Source organism: Bufo bufo, chromosome 10 (genome assembly GCF_905171765.1).
Source record: "Bufo bufo chromosome 10, aBufBuf1.1, whole genome shotgun sequence".
In the NCBI taxonomy this organism is placed as follows: Eukaryota; Metazoa; Chordata; class Amphibia; order Anura; family Bufonidae; genus Bufo; species Bufo bufo.
The window spans coordinates 71,836,476-71,856,911 of record NC_053398.1 but is presented as its reverse complement, the minus strand read 5'-3'; the positions used below and the strand labels follow the sequence as shown (position 1 = coordinate 71,856,911).

At 43.5% G+C, this 20,436-nt stretch overlaps 1 protein-coding gene across 1 annotated transcript in view; it reads left to right on the top strand.

Moving 5' to 3' along the window:
• The window catches only part of LRP5 (LDL receptor related protein 5), a 1,269,095-nt gene that overhangs the window by 1,143,484 nt on the left and 105,175 nt on the right, over positions 1–20,436 (top strand). Inside the window, exon 16 of the mRNA XM_040409022.1 lies at positions 12,833–13,042. Coding sequence (XP_040264956.1) covers positions 12,833–13,042 — 210 coding nt within the window. The remainder of the gene's footprint in view (positions 1–12,832; positions 13,043–20,436) is intronic.

Here is a 20,436-nt window from a genome sequence, read left to right as displayed (position 1 = left end):
TTAAAACAAGTCAAAATGAGGCTCAGTAGTGTGTGTGGCCTCCACGTGCCTGTATGACCTCCCTACAACGCCTGTGCATGCTCCTGATGAGGTGGCAGACGGTCTCCTGAGGGATCTCCTCCCAGACCTGGACTAAAGCATCTGCCAACTCCTGGACAGTCTGTGGTGCAACTGAACAGTCTGTTGGTGGATAGAGCGAGACATGATGTCCGAGATGTGCTCTATTGGATTCAGGTCTGGGGAACGGGCGGGCCATTCCATAGCATCAATGCCTTCGTCTTGCATGAACTGCTGACACACTCCAGCCACATGAGGTCTAGCATTGTCTTGCATTAGGAGGAACCCAGGGCCAACCGCACCAGCATATGGTCTCACAAGGGGTCTGAGGATCTCATTTCGGTACCTAATGGCAGTCAGGCTACCTCTGGCGAGCACATGGAGGGCTGTGCGGCCCTCCAAAGAAATGCCACCCCACACCATTACTGACCCAATGCCAAACCGGTCATGCTGGAGGATGTTGCAGGCAGCAGAACGTTCTCCACGGCGTCTGCAGACTCTGTCACGTCTGTCACATGTGCTCAGTGTGAACCTGCTTTCATCTGTGAAGAGCACAGGGCACCAGTGGCGAATTTGCCAATCTTGGCGTTCTCTGGCAAATGCCAAACGTCCTGCACGGTGTTGGGTTGTAAGCACAACCCCCACCTGTGGACGTCGGGCCCTCATATCACCCTCATGGAGTCTGTTTCTGACCGTTTTTAGCAGACACAGGCACATTTGTGACCTGCTGGAGGTCATTTTGCAGGGCTCTGGCAGTTCTCCTCCTGTTCCTCCTTGCACAAAGGCGGAGGTAGCGGTCCTGCTGCTGGGTTGTTGCCCTCCTACAGCCTCCTCCACGTCTCCTGATGTACTGGCCTGTCTCCTGGTAGCGCCTCCATGCTCTGGACAGTACGCTGACAGACACAGCAAACCTTCTTGCCACAGCTCGCATTGATGTGCCATCCTGGATAAGCTGCACTACCTGAGCCACTTGTGTGGGTTGTAGACTCCGTCTCATGCTACCACTAGAGTGAAAGCACCGCCAGCATTCAAAAGTGACCAAAACATCAGCCAGGAAGCATAGGAACTGAGAAGTGGTCTGTGGTCACCACCTGCAGAACCACTCCTTTATTGGGGGTGTCTTGCTAATTGCCTATAATTTCCACCTGTTGTCTATCCCATTTGCACAACAGCATGTGAAATTGATTGTCACTCAGTGTTGCTTCCTAAGTGGACAGTTTGATTTCACAGAAGTGTGATTGACTTGGAGTTACATTGTGTTGTTTAAGTGTTCCCTTTATTTTTTTGAGCAGTGTATTAAGGAGAGCCTTGCTAAAGGGCATATTAGACCTTCAGTCTCTCCTATGGGAGCAGGGTTTTTCTTTGTTAAAAAGAAGGATGGTGGTCTTAGGCCTTGTATTGATTACCGGAGATTAAATAAAATCACTGTCCAAAATAGATACTCTCTCCCATTGATTCCGGATTTATTTAACCAGGTTTTGGGGGCAACCTGGTTTTCCAAGATTGACCTGAAAGGGGCATACAATCTAATCTGAATCAAGGTGGGAGATGAATGGAAGACAGCGTTCAATACTCCTATTGGACACTTTGAATATCAGGTGATGCCTTTTGGACTCAGCAATGTCCCAGCTGTGTTCCAAAACTTAATGAACGATATTCTTAGGGAGTTCTTAGGTAAATTTATTATGGTCTATCTTGACGACATTTTGATTTTCTCTCCTGATTTCGAATCTCATGTGTCCCATGTCAAACAAGTATTAGAGGTGTTGAGGGAGAACCAGCTATCCGCTAAGCAAGAGAAATGTGTCTTTGGTGTACAGGAGATACTGTTTCTAGGGCATGTTTTGACTCCTCACGCCTTTAAGATGGATCCTGGTAAGGTTTTTGCAATTAAGGAATGGGTAAGGCCTTCATCCTTAAAGGCTTTACAATGGTTTTTGGGTTTCACTAATTACTACCGTAAATTTACCATGAATTTTTCTGTAATTGCTAAGCCATTGACCGACCTTACTAAGAACGGGGGCGGATTTGGAGAATTGGTCTACCAAGGCCATTTCTTCATTTGAAACATTAAAAAAGGCATTTAGTAGCGCTCCCATTCTGATCCAGCCTGATCAGGAGAGGCCCTTTATTGTGGAGGTGGATGCATCCGAGGACGGCGCAGGAGCAGTCCTTTCACAAGGTCCTGCTAGCCTCACTAACCTGAGACCGTGTGCCTTCTTCTCTAGGAAATTCTCTCCCACGGAGAGAAACTACGACATAGGGAATAGGGAGCGGCTGGCTATTAAATGGGCATTTGAGGAGTGGAGACGTTTTTTGGAGGTGGCAAGGCATCGAGTAACTGTTGTTACTGATCATAAAAACCTAATGTTTCTCGAGTCCGCTAAGAGGTTGAATCCCCGACAAGCCCGATGGGCTCTGTTTTTTACCCGTTTTGATTTCTCCATTACTTTCAGGCCGGGAAATAAAAATGTGAAGGCAGACGCATTATCTCGGAGCTTCCATGCTTTTCAACCCACTGAGACGCCGCCTGAATCCATCCTACCAGAAAACATCTTCTTAGCTGCTCTAACCCAGGATATCTCGGCTCGCATTAAGGTTGAACAACATCTGGCACCGGCATCCACCCCAACAGATAAGTTGTTTGTTCCCGTACAATTTTGTCTCCAGCTGTTGGGTGAGTGTCACGATTCTGCCTTTTGTGGACATCCGGGTGTTGAGGGCACTAAGGATCTGGTTTCTAGATCTTATTGGTGGCCCACTCTGACCAGGGATGTGAAGTCCTACGTGTCAGCCTGTGAGGTTTGTGCCAGGTCTAAGACACCTAGGACTCGCCCTGCTGGTAACCTACGACCCCTACCCATTCCCAGTAGACCCTGGTCCCATATCTCGATGGACTTTATAACTGACCTACCGCTGGCGGTGGGTAAGACTGTGGTTTGGGTAGTGGTCGATAGGTTTAGCAAGATGGTTCATTTCATTCCCCTGTCTAAACTTCAGAATTCTAAAACCATGGCATCTATTTTTGTGAGAGAGATTGTTCGATTACATGGCATCCCGGAAAATATTGTTTCGGACAGGGGTGTGCAGTTTGTGTCCAAATTCTGGAGGGCCTTCTGTCAAAGATGTAAAATTTTGTTGTCTTTTTCTTCCGCCTTCCATCCTGAGAGTAATGGGCAGACTGAACGCCTTAATCAGTCTGTGGAACAATTCCTGAGGTTGTATGTTGCTGATGACCAGCAATTATGGGTCAAATTCCTTCCGTTGGCTGAATTTGCTTTGAATAACCGTGTCAATTCTTCTGCTGGGGTCTCCCCTTTCTTTTGTAACCATGGTTTTCATCCCCGTTTTCATTCTGGGTCGTCCGTCTCCTCCTCTAACCCTGAAGCTGATAAATTCTCCTCCGAACTGTGCACAGTTTGGGCCCGGGTTCAATCGAACCTAGAAAAGGCTCAATGTTCTCAAAAACTCAAGGCCGATAGGAGACGTTCAAGGGGGGTGAACTTTCAGGTTGGGGATAAAGTATGGTTGTCCTCCAAGAATCTCTCTCTCAAGGTAGCTTCTAGAAAATTTGCTCCTCGTTTTATTGGACCATATAAGATCACGGAGGTGATTAATCCGGTATCATTTAGGTTGGAGCTGCCCGAGTCATTCCACATTCATAATGTGTTCCATAAATCTCTACTTAAAAAATATTTTGAACCGGTAGTACCATCGAAAGCCTCGCCTCCGCCGGTTCTTGTTAATGATGCTGTCGAATATGTCGTTTCTAAAATAGTGGATGTCAGGAAGGTGCGTAACTCCTTGCAGTACCTGATTCACTGGAAGGGGTATGGACTTGAAGAGAGATCTTGGGTACCTGCCAGGGAGGTTCATGCTCCTAGACTGGCTCGTAAATTTCATTTAGAATACCCTGAAAAGCCATCGCCTGAAGTCTTGGGTCCGGTGGCCCCTCGTAAAAGGGGGGGTACTGTAACGGGGTTCCGAAGGTGCACTTGGTCCCCCATTGCCCGCAGAACTGTTGCTTAGCTTTGGGAATGAGGATCTGTGTTTGACCTCATTCCCAGGGCGGATTTACTGCTGGGTGGCTCCCTGCTCCTAAGTCTGCCTTGAGCGCCGAGCTGATCACTCGGTGCTCAACTGGTTGGTCTGTCGGTCATGTGACGCTGGCCACGTCACATGACCCTCACTCCCCACTATAAATACAGGCAGCCTGCTAGCCACAGGTTGCCTGTTAATTTCTAGGTTCCTGGCTATTTGTTGGAATACTTAATACTCACCTGATTCTGTTCCCTGACGATCCTTTTGCCTGCTCATCCGTCCTGGTATTGTGACCTCGGCTCCCACCTGACTACTCTCTTAGGACTCCTCTTGTACTTCTCTACTCTCCTGGTATTTGACCCCGGCTTCTCCTGACCATTCTTTGCTTAATCCTTTGTACTGCGTAGCTCTCTTGGTTCTGACCCGTTCCATTCATGTTCCGTATTTTGTCTTGTCTGTCTTCCCTGCACGTATCCTAAGTTAGGGACTGTCGTCCAGTTGTCCCCTGTCATCAGGACTCGTGAGGCAAATAGGCAGGGCCAGGGGTGAGGGTGGAGCGCAGTGGTCACTATCCTTCCCCCTGTGTGTGTGTGGACGTGACCGTTACAAGTCCGTCACAAACCTGAGGCTTGGAAGACGTTGGACCTTTCAACAGGACAATGATCCCAAGCATACCTCAAAGTCCACTAGAGCATGGTTGCAGATTAAAGGCTGGAACATTTTGAAGTGGCCATCGCAGTCACCAGACTTAAATCCGATTTGAAAACTTCTGGTGGGACTTAAAGAAAGCAGTTGCAGCGCGCAAGCCTAAGAATGTGACTGAACTGGAGGCTTTTGCCCATGAAGAATGGGCGAAGATACCCGTAGATAACTGCAAGACACTTGTGTCAAGCTATGCTTCACGTTTAAAAGCTGTTATAACTGGAAAAGGATGTTGTACTAAGTACTAAGATTGAATGTCACTTGGGGGTTGAATAAAACTGATATTCATTAGCTATTCATTAGCTGCAAGTACTAGCTTCAAGTACTACATTAAGTACTAGTAAAGAGATATTGCAGGAGATAGTCAGGAGGTAGGCTGGAAGGTGGAAACAATACAAAAAAAAAAAAGTAAGATTTGTTTGATTTGTTTGATTTAAAGTTACAAATTTATTTTTTAATTTTTTTTCTCCTCTTTAAAATGGCAGACTTGGTTCAGTGCAGGAATTGTTGTGCATTTATTTCATGTTCCACTCTTTGGAGATTCGGATGCTGTCAGATCTGTAGACAGTTCTCCTTACTGCAGCAGGAAATTGCATTTTTGAAAGCTGAAATATTTAAATTATCTGTTAAACAAAATCCAGCTAGGACTGCTGCAATGCCACTGCCACAGAGGACCCCCAGAAATGGCAGATGGGTTAATGTGGGTTCTGGAAGTCTTAGAGTGGTGGATAGAAGACATGTCCCACAGTCGGTGGTTCTCCATAATTCATTTGCAGCACTCTCAGAATGTAAGGACAACATGGATATGGACTCAAGCACAGAGGGTGAGAAACCATCGACTCCTATGTCTAATGTATGCAACAAAAAAGATAAAGTGAAGTCTCAAAGGATGCAGCTGTTGCTGGGTGATTCAATCATAAGAAGTGTGGAGCTTAAAGAAAATGGTTTTGTGAGATGTCTCCCTGGGGCTTCTGCTAGAAGAGATAGAAGACGTATTATTAATATTGTTAAGCAAGCAAAGCAGGAAGGGGACGTGGATGTTCTTGTCCATCTAGGGACAAATGACCTGGCTTGCAATGAAGTGTCAGAGGTGAAAAAATCTTTTATCACACTTGGTAATGACGTACAGGATTTTGCATCCACCATTTCATTTTCTGAAGTTCTGCCTGTGCATAATGTTCAGAATGATAGGCAGAGGCGCATAAAGGAGTTCAACATATGGCTTGGTAAATGGTGTCAAGAGCAAGGATTTGGCTTTGTTTCTCATGATAGCTCTACTTGGAATAGAAAGGAACTGTACAAAAAAGATGGTTTGCATCTTTCTCTCAAAGGAACAAATGTACTTAGTGAACAACTCCAAGAATTTGCGAAAGAGTATTTAAACTAGGAAGGGGGGGCAAAAGAGTGAAAATAAAAGAGTCCAATTGCCCCCCGAAACAATGCCAGAACAGGTCAGAAGCACAGAGGTTAAGAAATGATAAGCTCAGAGTCCTGTCTACAAATGCTCGCAGTTTAGGTAAAAAAATCAATGAACTTGGGTCAATAATGGCATCTGAGAATGTAGATTTAGTGGCTGTTACGGAGACATGGTTTAATGAAAGAAATGACTGGGACATAACCATACCAGGGTACTCTTTATACAGAAGAGACAGAGAAGGCAAGAAAGGAGGAGGAGTGGCCCTGTATGTGAAAGATAGCATTAAATCTTACCTAATACAAGTTGGTGAGGCCAACATAGAGTCAGTTTGGGTTACGTTGCAGTTTGCTAACCATGCAGTAACTCGTGTAGGTGTGATATATAGACCACCTGGTCAAGTTAAAGAACTAGATGATCTACTAGTTGAAGAAATAGCTAAAATGACAATGAAAGGAGAAGTTATCATTATGGGAGATTTCAATCTTCCAGATATAAACTGGAAAACCAAAATAGCAAGTTCTACCAGGAGTACAGATATTCTAAATTCCCTACTGGGGTTATCTCTACAACAAGTGGTTGAGGAGCCAACCCGGAGGGAGGCCATTTTGGATTTGGTATTCACAAACGGGGATTCGGTATATGATGTCATTGTAGGCGAAACCTTGGGATCTAGTGATCACCAGTCATTGTGGTTTAATATAAGAACTGTGAAAGAGTCCCACCACACAAAAACAAAAGTTTTAGATTTTAGAAAAACAGACTTTTCAAAAATGAAATTAGTCATAAATGAGTCCTTATCAGACTGGAACGGATTACATGGAGTCCAGGAGAAATGGGACTACTTAAAAGGTGCATTATTGAAGGCAACAGAAAATTGCATTAGACTTGTCAGTAAAAGCAAAAAAAGGAGGAGACCAATGTGGTACTCAGCAGAAGTGGCCCAAATCATTAAAAATAAAAAGCTAGCATTTTGTAATTATAAAAAAAACCAGAGCAATGAAGATAAGGAAATCTACAAGATTAGGCAGAGAGAGGCCAAGCAAGTTATAAGAACTTCTAAAGCGCAGGCAGAAGAAAAACTAGCTCAGTCTATGAAAAAAGGGGATAAGACATTCTTCAGATATATAAATGAAAAAAGGAAATTAAAACAAGGAATAACTAAATTAAAAACAAAGGACGGAAGGTATGTAGAAGAGAATAAAGGGCTAGCCGACTGCCTTAATGAATACTTCTGTTCAGTTTTGACAAAAGAAAAAGGAGAAGGACCTCCACTAGAAAGAATGACTATTAAATCGTTTGATGCATGTATCTTTACAGAGGAAGATGTTCTAAGTTTGCTGTCTAAGGTGAAGACAGATAAGTCACAGGGGCCTGATGAGATACACTCAAAATTATTAAAAGAGCTTAGTGGTGAGCTGGCAAAACCGTTAACAGATTTATTTAACCAATCATTAGTAACAGGAGTCGTCCCGGAAGATTGGAAATTGGCAAATGTCGTGCCCATTCACAAGAAAGGTAGTAGGGAGGAATCGAGCAACTATAGACCAGTGAGTCTGACATCAATAGTAGGCAAATTAATGGAAACCCTATTAAAGGATAGGATTGTGGAACATCTAAAATCCCATGGATTGCAAGATGAAAAACAACATGGGTTTACTTCAGGGAGATCATGTCAAACAAATCTTATAGATTTTTTTGACTGGGTGAATTAAATAATAGACGGTGGAGGTGCAGTAGACATCGCATATCTAGATTTTAGTAAGGCTTTTGACACTGTCCCACATAGAAGACTTATCAATAAACTGCAGTCATTGAGCATGGACTCCCATATTGTTGAGTGGATTAGGCAGTGGCTGAGTGACAGACAACAGAGGGTTGTAGTCAATGGAGAACATTCAAAACAAGGTAATGTTACCAGTGGGGTTCCACAGGGATCTGTACTGGGACCGATTTTGTTTAATATCTTCATAAGTGATATTGCAAAAGGCCTCGCTGGTAAGGTTTGTCTTTTTGCTGATGACACAAAGATATGTAACAGGGTTGATGTTCCTGGAGGGAAACGCCAAATGGAAAAGGATTTAGGAAAACTAGAAGAATGGTCAGAACTCTGGCAACTGAAATTTAATGTGGATAAGTGCAAGATAATGCACCTGGGGCGTAAAAACCCAAGGGCAGAATATAGAATATTTGACACAGTCCTGACCTCAGTATCTGAGGAAAGGGATTTAGGAGTAATTATTTCAGAAGACTTAAAGGTGGGAAGACAATGTAATAGAGCAGCACGAAATGCCAGCAGAATGCTTGGATGTATAGGGAGAGGTATAAGCAGTAGAAAGAGTGAAGTGCTTATGCCGCTGTACAGAACACTGGTGAGACCTCACTTGGAGTATTGTGCGCAGTACTGGAGGCCATATCTCCAGAAGGATATAGATACTCTAGACTAGAGAGAGTTCAGAGAAGAGCTACTAAACTAGTACATGGATTGCAGGATAAAACTTACCAGGAAAGGTTAAAGGACCTTAATATGTATAGCTTGGAAGAAAGAAGAGACAGAGGGGATATGATAGAAACTTTTAAATACATAAAGGGAATCAACTCGGTAAAGGAAGAGAGCATATTTAAAAGAAGAAAAACTACCACAAGAGGACACAGTTTTAAATTAGAGGGGCAAAGGTTTAAAAGTAATATAAGGAAGTATTACTTTACTGAGAGAGTAGTGGATGCATGGAATAGCCTTCCTGCAGAAGTGGTAGCTGCAAATACAGTGAAGGGGTTTAAACATGCATGGGATAGGCATAAGGCCATCCTTCATATAAGATAGGGCCGGGGGCTATCCATAGTATTCAGTATATTGGGCAGACTAGATGGGCCAAATGGTTCTTATCTGCCGACACATTCTATGTTTCTATGTTTCTATAATGATGTGAGCACAGAAAAGACATTTGTGGTTATTTCATTATAAATGTTATGTTATATTTGTCTGACTTACAAGTGCCTCTTTGATTTAATTGTAAACACGATGACTGAAATGATCAAAATCAATGTCAAACTGGCCAAAACACTCAATTTCAGTGGGGGTTGAATAATTTTGAACACAACTGTATAACTGCAAAAGTGAACACTGAATATTATTTTGTTTTTGTACTGAAATAAAAACTGCAGAAGTGAAATGCTTATATATTTTTATTTTTGTACTGAAATAATCCACTAAACTTTTTCCAGAAATAAATGCACCAGTGAAGTGTGTATTTATTTTTCTTTCAACACATATAACTGCAGAAGTGAACTGAGAATATATTTTTCTTTTTGTACTGAAATAGGCCACTGAACGCTTTCAAGACATATAACCGCCGCCGACGTGAACTGAGAATGTATTTTTCTTTTTGTACTGAAATAGGCCACTAAACGCTTTCAACACAAATAACCGCTGAAGTGAACTGAGAATATATTTTTATTTTTGTACTGAAATACAACTAACACATATAACCGCTGTACTGACTGACTGCTACCGCCCCTACTTCCGTGAACCCCTTCACTACTACTTCCTGGGCAGGTAGGCTGCTGCGAAGCAGGTGGTCTACCCCGGGCACGTTTGGCTCCCGACCTCCCACTGCTGCCACCCTTCTGACTCACTGCTGCCACCCTGCTGACTCCCAGCCATGCTTTCAACACATATAACCGGCACCAACGTGAACTGAGAATATATTTTTTTTTTTACTGAAATAGGCTACTAAACGCTTTCAAGACATATAACTGCCGCCGACGTGAACTGGGAATGTATTTTTCTTTTTGTACTAAAATAGGCCACTAAACGCTTTCAACACAAATAACCGCCGAAGTGAACTGAGAATAAATTTTTATTTCTGTACTGAAATAGTCCACTAAACACTTTTGCCATAAATAACTGCGCCAGTCGACTCAAGTGCGTATATCTTTTTCTTTCTATAATGAAATAGGCCACTGAACGCTTTTGCCACAAATAACTGCACCAGAGAAGTGTGTATATTTTTTATTTCTGTACTGAAATAGGCCACTAAACGCTTTTGCCACAAATAAGTGCACCAGTGAAGTGTGTATATATTTTTTCTTTCTATAATGAAATAGGCCACTAAACGCTTTTGCCACAAATAAGTGCACGAGTGAAGTGCGTATATTTTTTTCTTTCTGTACGCTTTCAGCACATATAACTGCAAAAGTTAACTGCGTATATATTTTTCTTGTTTGAAAAGATATAAGTGTCACGGTAAGTGGGGATAAGAGAAACACCAAATAAACAAACAGCGACAGGAAAACAGACTAGGCCTCAAAGCTAAGGAAAAGGGAATGGTAACCTCCTAACAATCCCTGAGCCTCTCCCTGACTGCTGACAGTATGAGCAAGTCCTGATGGTGAACAAACTCATACACTGGAACCTAAGCCCTGTTGACACTGTCACAAACCCTAACTTAGGTAGCGGGGAATGAGACAGCCGGTACCTTCCACTGTGGAGGGACCAGCGTCTCCCTGAGACCTAGGAACAACACAAACACCTGGGAGAAACAGGAGTACTTCGTTTGAGATGAGAGGGGAGCAGAAGATCCTCAAACAATCAGTAAAGAACACCAGAAGGAAATATCAACCGCAAAGTCAGCACTAAGAGGTGGACTTTAATAGAGCCTCTTCACAGATAACGAGCAGAACCTGTGGAGAGATGGGATCCTGCCAACAACAAACAGAAAGGAAAAACAGAAAAAGGCTACTTTCACACTTGCGTTTGGGGTTCCGCTTGTGAGATCCGTTTGAGGGCTCTCACAAGCGGCCCCAAACGGATCCGTTCATCCCCAATGCATTCTGAATGGATAAGGATCCATTCAGAATGCATCAGTTTGGCTCCGTTCCGCCTCCATTCCACCTCCATTCCTCTCTGGATGCGGACACCAAAACGCAGCTTGCAGCGTTCTGGTGTCCGCCTGGCCGTGCGGAGCCAAACGGATCCGTCCTGACTTACAATGCAAGTCAATGGGGGACGGATCCGTTTGACGTTGACACAATATGGTGCAATTGCAAACGGATCCGTCCCCCATTGACTTTCAATGTAAAGTCAGGAGTCCCTATTAATATACCATCGGATCAGAGTTTTCTCCAATCCGATGGTATATTTTAACTTGAAGCGTCCCCGTCACCATGGGAACGCCTCTATGTTAGAATATACCATCGGATTTGAGTTAGATCGTGAAAACTCAGATCCGACAGTATATTCTAACACAGAGGCGTTCCCATAGTGATGGGGACGCTTCAAGTTAAAATATACTAAGAACTGTGGACATAACGGCCCCCTGCTGCCTGGCAGCACCCGATCTCTTACAGGGGGCTGTGATCCGCACAATTAACCCCTCAGGTGCCGCACCTGAGGGGTTAATTGTGCATATCATAGCCCCCTGTAAGAGATTAGGTGCTGCCAGGCAGCAGGGGCCAGACCCCTCTCCCTCCCCAGTTTTAAATTCATTGGTGGCCAGTGCGGCCCCCCCTCCCTCCCCAGTATTAAATTCATTGGTGGCCAGTGCGGCCCCCTCCCTCCCCAGTATTAAATTCATTGGTGGCCAGTGCGGCCCCCTCCCTCCCGAGTATTGAATTCATTGGTGGCCAGTGCGGCCCCCCTTACTCCCTCCACAGTATTAAATTCAAGGATGTATATAACCCCTGCTGTCTTTCAGGACATATTCCCTTTTATTCTGAATTCCTTTCTATCTGTCCCCACTATAACTTTATTGATATTCCTGATCTTTTTGTCAATGCTACTTCTATTCTTACACCCACTTCAAAAACTGCACCATGTGAATCGGTCCGTCTCTGCATTGGGTTTGGACTGTTTTTCAATATAGCTGTGCACCATTTTATTCCTTAAACTTGGTGCTTTTTTAATATAAAAGGGGGGCGGTTAGGTACAGAATCACCAATGACTGGATCGTTTTTTTGTGTATCCCAATTTTTTTGTATGACTTTTTTTATTTGTGGGCAAAATGTTGAGTAGGTTGTCATAAACGCAAATGTATACTTGTCTTCCGTACCCTCCTTTTTTTCTCCTTTACTACTCTCAATCTTATCCTTATTACTATTATTATCCCTGACCTCTTTTCTTTGTTTACCTAACAACTCACAACCATAGCCTTTTTCTTTAAATCTGTTCAGTTCATCTCTAATTATCAGTGATATGTATTATCTAAGTATAGAAAACCAATGTTCTTAACACAATAAGGCTAAAGCCTGGAGGTTCGGTAAGTGGTCATCCTTGCATGTACATGTTCCAGATTCAAATCCCAGAAGAAACTTCTGGATTTTTTTGCTTCTTAATTTTTTTCTATAGCCTTACTATATTGTGAATTGAGGTTTTCTATGCTTAGAAAGCTAATACCTATTACATAAAGCAGGTATCACTATCCATCTTAAAAGCAGAGAAATTCAAATTTAGAAAATAGCAAATCTTTCCACAAATAAAGGTAAAAAAATATTGACTAGTTTATCACTAATATGAAGTATGATATGTCACCAAAAAAATCTCAGAATCGGCACGGTCAGGAAGGTTAAAAATTGTCCTGAAGGGGTTAAACTTTATCATCATCATTATTATTATTTTAGGAGCAAATCGAATTACCTTGGAAGATTCAAACATTCTTCAACCCATGGGACTTTCCGTCCTGGGAGATCATCTTTACTGGATTGACCGACAACAGCAGATGATAGAAAGAGTGGATAAGACAAATGGTTTCCAAAGGACAAGGATTCAAGGCCGCATCACCCACCTTACTGGACTTCATGCTGTGGAGGCTCTTGATATAAAAGAATTCTGTAAGTTCCTTTTATAATTTTACTGCAGTTTGATATTTCCTGGAAGCAGTCATTTCTGTGTAGGGAGTAGTGATGAGCGGCAAGGGCAATATTCAAATTCACGATATTTCGCGATTATTTGGGCGAATATTCGTCATAAATTAGTAAATTCAAGAATTTGCGATTATTTTCTTGATTGCGTAAATCGGCAATGTAATATTTACGTAATGCACGCGCATTACAGGCGTGGGTCACTGTTGCTACATTTTCAGGCTGCTAAAAGTTTCCTGAGACTGGAGAAAATGGTTGGCACGGCAGAACATTACAATAGCTTTATATTCAGATACAGTGCTCCAATATTTTCGCGATTGCGCAAATCGGCAATTAATGATGCGCCTATTTTTGCGCAATTTGTGCAACTTCACATTTTATCAGGTCTGACTACACATTACTGATTGGTGCACTAAGTATTGCTGTGAACTTGTGATGTTGTATGTGTAGCATGTATGTATGGACAGCAGAACCCATCACACTGCCTAACTAGTGATGGACGAACATCGGCCGGGACGATCCGCAAACGGAAAAACGCGTTCGCGATCAAATCTTCATGAACCGCGCGTTTTCGGCCATTTGTATGTGTCTTAACCACCTCAGCCCCCAGTGCTTAAACACCCTGAAAGACCAGGCCACTTTTTACACTTCTGACCTACACTACTTTCACCGTTTATTGCTCGGTCATGCAACTTACCACCCAAATGAATTTTACCTCCTTTTCTTCTCACTAATAGAGCTTTCATTTGGTGGTATTTCATTGCTGCTGACATTTTTACTTTTTTTGTTATTAATCGAAATTTAACGATTTTTTTGCAAAAAAATGACATTTTTCACTTTCAGTTGTAAAATTTTGCAAAAAAAACGACATCCATATAGAAATTTTGCTCTAAATTTATAGTTCTACATGTCTTTGATAAAAAAAAAATGTTTGGGTAAAAAAAAAATGGTTTGGGTAAAAGTTATAGCGTTTACAAACTATGGTACAAAAATGTGAATTTCCGCTTTTTGAAGCAGCTCTGACTTTCTGAGCACCTGTCATGTTTCCTGAGGTTCTACAATGCCCAGACAGTACAAACACCCCACAAATGACCCCATTTCTGAAAGTACACACCCTAAGGTATTCGCTGATGGGCATAGTGAGTTCATAGAACTTTTTATTTTTTGTCACAAGTTAGCGGAAAATGATGATTTTTTTTTTTTTTTTTTTTTCTTACAAAGTCTCATATTCCACTAACTTGTGACAAAAAATAAAAAGTTCTATGAACTCACTATGCCCATCAGCGAATACCTTGGGGTCTCTTCTTTCCAAAATGGGGTCACTTGTGGGGTAGTTATACTGCCCTGGCATTCTAGGGGCCCAAATGTGTGGTAAGGAGTTTGAAATCAAATTCAGTAAAAAATGACCTGTGAAATCCGAAAGGTGCTCTTTGGAATATGGGCCCCTTTGCCCACCTAGGCTGCAAAAAAAGTGTCACACATCTGGTATCCCCGTACTCAGGAGAAGTTGAGGAATGTGTTTTGGGGTGTCTTTTTACATATACCCATGCTGGGTGAGATAAATATCTTGGTCAAATGACAACTTTGTATAAAAAAATGGGAAAAGTTGTCTTTTGCCAAGATATTTCTCTCACCCAGCATGGGTATATATAAAATGACACCCCAAAACTCATTCCCCACCTTCTCCTGAGTACGGAGATACCAGATGTGTGACACTTTTTTGCAGCCTAGGTGGGCAAAGGGGCCCATATTCCAAAGAGCACCTTTCGGATTTCACTCATCATTTTTTACAGAATTTGATTTCTAACTCCTTACCACACATTTGGGCCCCTAGAATGCCAGGGCAGTATAACTACCCCACAAGTGACCCCATTTTGGAAAGAAGACACCCCAAGCTATTCCGTGAGGGGCATGGCGAGTTCCTAGAATTTTTTATTTTTTGTCACAAGTTAGTGGAAAATGATGATTTTTTTTTTTTTTTTTTTTTCATACAAAGTCTCATATTCCACTAACTTGTGACAAAAAATAAAAACTTCCATGAACTCACTATGCCCATCAGCGAATACCTTGGGGTCTCTTCTTTCCAAAATGGGGTCACTTGTGGGGTAGTTATACTGCCCTGGCATTCTAGGGGCCCAAATGTGTGGTAACGAGTTTGAAATCAAATTCTGTAAAAAATGACGAGTGAAATCCGAAAGGTGCTCTTTGGAATATGGGCCCCTTTGCCCACCTAGGCTGCAAAAAAGTGTCACACATCTGGTATCCCCGTACTCAGGAGAAGTTGAGGAATGTGTTTTGGGGTGTCTTTTTACATATACCCATGCTGGGTGAGATAAATATCTTGGTCAAATGACAACTTTGTATAAAAAAATGGGAAAAGTTGTCTTTTGCCAAGATATTTCTCTCACCCAGCATGGGTATATGTAAAATGACACCCCAAAACACATTCCCCACCTTCTCCTGAGTACGGAGATACCAGATGTGTGACACTTTTTTGCAGCCTAGGTGGGCAAAGGGGCCCATATTCCAAAGAGCACCTTTCGGATTTCACTCGTCATTTTTTACAGAATTTGATTTCAAACTCCTTACCACACATTTGGGCCCCTAGAATGCCAGGGCAGTATAACTACCCCACAAGTGACCCCATTTTGGAAAGAAGACACCCCAAGCTATTCCGTGAGGGGCATGGCGAGTTCCTAGAATTTTTTATTTTTTGTCACAAGTTAGTGGAAAATGATGATTTTTTTTTTTTTTTTTTTTTTTCATACAAAGTCTCATATTCCACTAACTTGTGACAAAAAATAAAAACTTCCATGAACTCACTATGCCCATCAGCGAATACCTTGGGGTCTCTTCTTTCCAAAATGGGGTCACTTGTGGGGTAGTTATACTGCCCTGGCATTCTAGGGGCCCAAATGTGTGGTAAGGAGTTTGAAATCAAATTCTGTAAAAAATGACGAGTGAAATCCGAAAGGTGCTCTTTGGAATATGGGCCCCTTTGCCCACCTAGGCTGCAAAAAAGTGTCACACATGTGGTATTGCCGTACTCAGGAGAAGTTGAGGAATGTGTTTTGGGGTGTCTTTTTACATATACCCATGCTGGGTGAGATAAATATCTTGGTCAAATGACAACTTTGTATAAAAAAATGGGAAAAGTTGTCTTTTGCCAAGATATTTCTCTCACCCAGCATGGGTATATATAAAATGACACCCCAAAACACATTCCCCACCTTCTCCTGAGTACGGAGATACCAGATGTGTGACACTTTTTTGCAGCCTAGGTGGGCAAAGGGGCCCATATTCCAAAGAGCACCTTTCGGATTTCACAGGTCATTTTTTACTGAATTTGATTTCAAACTCCTTACCACACATTTGGGCCCCTAGAATGCCAGGGCAGTATAACTACCCCACAAGTGACCCCATTTTGGAAAGAAGAGACCCCAAGGTATTCGCTGATGGGCATAGTGAGTTCATGGAAAAAAAATTTTTTGGTCACAAGTTAGTGGAATAGGAGACTTTGTATGAAAAAAAAAAAAAAATCATCATTGTCCACTAACTTGTGACAAAAAATAAAAAATTCTAGGAACTTGCCATGCCCCTCACGGAATACCTTGGGGTGTCTTCTTTCCAAAATGGGGTCACTTGTGGGGCAGTTATACTGCCCTGGCATTTTCCAGGGGCCCTAATGTCTGGTAAGTAGGTAAATGACCTGTGAAATCTGAAAGGTGCTCTTTGGAATGTGGGCCCCTTTGCCCAGCTAGGCTGCAAAAAAGTGTCACACATCTGGTATCTCCGTACTCAGGAGAAGGTAAGGAATGTGTTTTGGGGTGTCATTTTACATATACCCATGCTGGGTGAGAGAAATATCTTGGCAAAAGACAACTTTTCCCATTTTTTTTATACAAAGTTGGCATTTGACCAAGATATTTATCTCACCCAGCATGGGTATATGTAAAATGACACCCCAAAACATATTCCCCAACTTCTGCTGAATACGGAGATACCACATGTGTGACACTTTTTTGCAGCCTAGGTGGGCAAAGGGGCCCAAATTCCTTTTAGGAGGGCATTTTTAGACATTTGGATACCAGACTTCTTCTCGCGCTTTGGGGCCCCTAAAATGCCAGGGCAGTATAAATACCCCACATGTGACCCCATTTTGGAAAGAAGACACCCCAAGGTATTCAATGAGGGGCATGGCGAGTTCATTGAAAAAAAAAAATTTTGGCACAAGTTAGCGGATTTGGATTTTGTTCTCACAAAGTCTCCCTTTCCGCTAACTTGGGACAAAAATTTCAATCTTTCATGGACTCAATATGCCCCTCAGCGAATACCTTGGGGTGTCTTCTTTCCAAAATGGTGTTATTTGTGGGGTGTTTGTACTGCCCTGGCATTTGAGGGTCTCCGCAATCATTACATGTATGCCCAGCATTAGGAGTTTCTGCTATTCTCCTTATATTGAGCATACGGGTAATGAGATTTTTTTTTTCCGTTCAGCCTCTGGGCTGAAAGAAAAAAATGAACGGCACAGATTTCTTCATTCGCATCGATCAATGTGGATGAAAAAATCTCTGCCAAAAAAAGAAAAAGGAGGGGAAAGGCGTCTGCCAGGACATAGGAGCTCCGCCCAACATCCATACCCACTTCAGCTCGTATGCCCTGGCAAACCAGATTTCTCCATTCACATCAATCGATGTGGATGAATAAATCATTGCCGGGATTTTTTTTTTTATATATATACAAAGTGTTTGCCAAAGTATATGAACACCGCCACCTCCTCAGCTCATATGCCTCGGCAAACATATCTTTTACTGCAGAGGAGAAATCTCGTCTTGCAGCGCCGCATACACCGACTTGCGTGTAATCTGACAGCAGCGCAATGCTTCTGTCCGAATGAACATCAGTGCTGCAGCTGGTCGATCGGTTGGTCCACCTGGAAGGTAAAAAAAACAAAACAAAAAAGAAAAAACCAGGCCGCAACGCAATAACTTTATTAACTGTTGAACAGAACATAGAAACTTTTTTTAAACTTTTTTAACTGAACGTTTAACTTTTTTACTTACCGGTATTTTTTTTTTTGTTTAGTTTTTTTTTACCTTTATAGAGCAAACCTCTCCTTCCCCATGGGACAATGTGCAAAGCGCAAATCGCCCAAAGATGTGGCGAAGTACGTTATGCACTTTATCCCAGGTGAAAGGAGAGGTTTGCAGCAGCTGTGAGAAAAAGGGCCCTAATAGCCCTGTGTGCCTGTCCTGGTGAGATGTGATCCCTATGCTAGGTGTACCTGTGTGTGGTACTTCCGGAAACACTCACCATAGCATAGGGCAGGGTGGTCCGGACAGTCAGGACAGAAATAGCGGGTGTCACGCCTTATTCCACTCCTGCTACAGACACGACATTTTTTTCGGGGTGGCGGTTGGGTTGAGGTACCAGCAACGACACTGGGGAAATGTCGCTCGTGTAGGCGGCTAACTACACTGGTGGATGGGGCCACGGAACCTCCCGGATAAATGAGGTTCTCGATGATCTCTTCCTGGAATTTGAGGAAGGATCCTGTTCTCCCAGCCTTACTGTAGAGAACAAAACTATTATAGGCAGCCAATTGAATTAAATATACAGACACCTTCTTATACCAGCGTCTGGTTCTGCGGGAAACTAAATAGGGAGCCAACATCTGGTCATTGAAGTCCACCCCTCCCATGAGCGCATTATAGTCGTGGACTGAGAGGGGCTTTTCAATGACACGGGTTGCCCTTTCAATTTGGATTGTCGTGTCTGCGTGAATGGAGGAGAGCATGTAAACGTCACGCTTGTCTCTCCATTTCACCGCGAGCAGTTCTTCGTTACACAAGGCAGCCCTCTCCCCCCTTGCAAGACGGGTGGTTACAAGCCGTTGGGGGAAGCCCACGCGACTAGTTCGCGCGGTGCCACAGGCGCAAATCCGTTCTAGAAACAAATGCCTAAAGAGGGCCACACTTGTGTAAAAATTGTCCACATAAAGATGGTACCCCTTGCCGAATAAGGGTGACACCAAGTCCCAGACTGTCTTCCCACTGCTCCCCAGGTAGTCAGGGCAACCGACCGGCTCCAGGGTCTGATCTTTTCCCTCATAGATCCGAAATTTGTGGGTATAGCCTGTGGCCCTTTCACAGAGCTTATACAATTTGACCCCATACCGGGCACGCTTGCTTGGGATGTATTGTTTGAAGCCAAGGCGCCCGGTAAAATGTATTAGGGACTCGTCTACGCAGATGTTTTGCTCGGGGGTATACAAATCTGCAAATTTCTGGTTGAAATGGTCTATGAGGGGCCGAATTTTGTGGAGCCGGTCAAAAGCTGGGTGGCCTCTGGGACGGGAGGTGGTGTTGTCGCTAAAGTGCAGGAAACGCAGGATGGTCTCAAATCGTGTCCTGGACATAGCAGCAGAGAACATGGGCATGTGATGAATCGGGTGCGTGGACCAATATGACCGCAATTCATGCTTTTTAGTCAGACCCATGTTGAGGAGAAGGCCCAGAAAAATTTTAAGTTCGGAAACTTGGACTGGTTTCCACCGGAAAGACTGGGCATAAGAGCTTCCCGGGTTGGCGGATATAAATTGTGTGGCATACCGGTTTGTCTCTGCCACGACTAAGTCCAAGAGCTCCGCAGTCAAGAACAGCTCAAAAAATCCCAGGGCCGAACCGATTTGAGCCGTCTCAACCCGAACTCCAGACTGGGCGGTGAAAGGGGGAACTACAGGTGCGGCTGAAGTTGGTGACTGCCAATCAGGGTTTGCCAGCACCTCAGGGATTCTAGGGGCTCTACGGGCCTGTCTGCACGGTGGCTGCGACGGGGTAACTAGTGCACGTGCCACCGTACCAGCTTCAACTGCCCTTCTGGTGCTCGCCACGTCACCATGTTGTACGGCAGTGCTGGTACTAGGTCCAGGAAGGGCTGCGCTGCTGGTGTATGCCTCACCACGTGATCCGGCAGCGACAGCCCCACTCTGCTGCTCTTGAAGCGGATCCTGCATAACCTGTGGTCTAGCGACACGGGGCCGGGTACGCCTGGTGCTGCCAGGGACCTCCACCTCCTCGTCCGAACTTTGGGTCAGAGAGCCACTGCTTTCCACAGGTTCATATTCTGACCCGCTAGATTCGTCAGATGAGGGTTCCCACTCCTCATCCGACTGGGTCAGAATCCTGTAGGCCTCTTCAGAAGAATACCCCCTGTTTGACATTTTGGACTACTAAATTTAGGGGTATTCCCTGAGACTACCCAAGAAAAAAAGCAAGCCTGTCTTACAAAGGGGAGGCTAGCGAAGTACCGGAGGCCGCTGCGGTTGATAAAAAATATCAAAACTGATTTTTTTTATCGCCGCA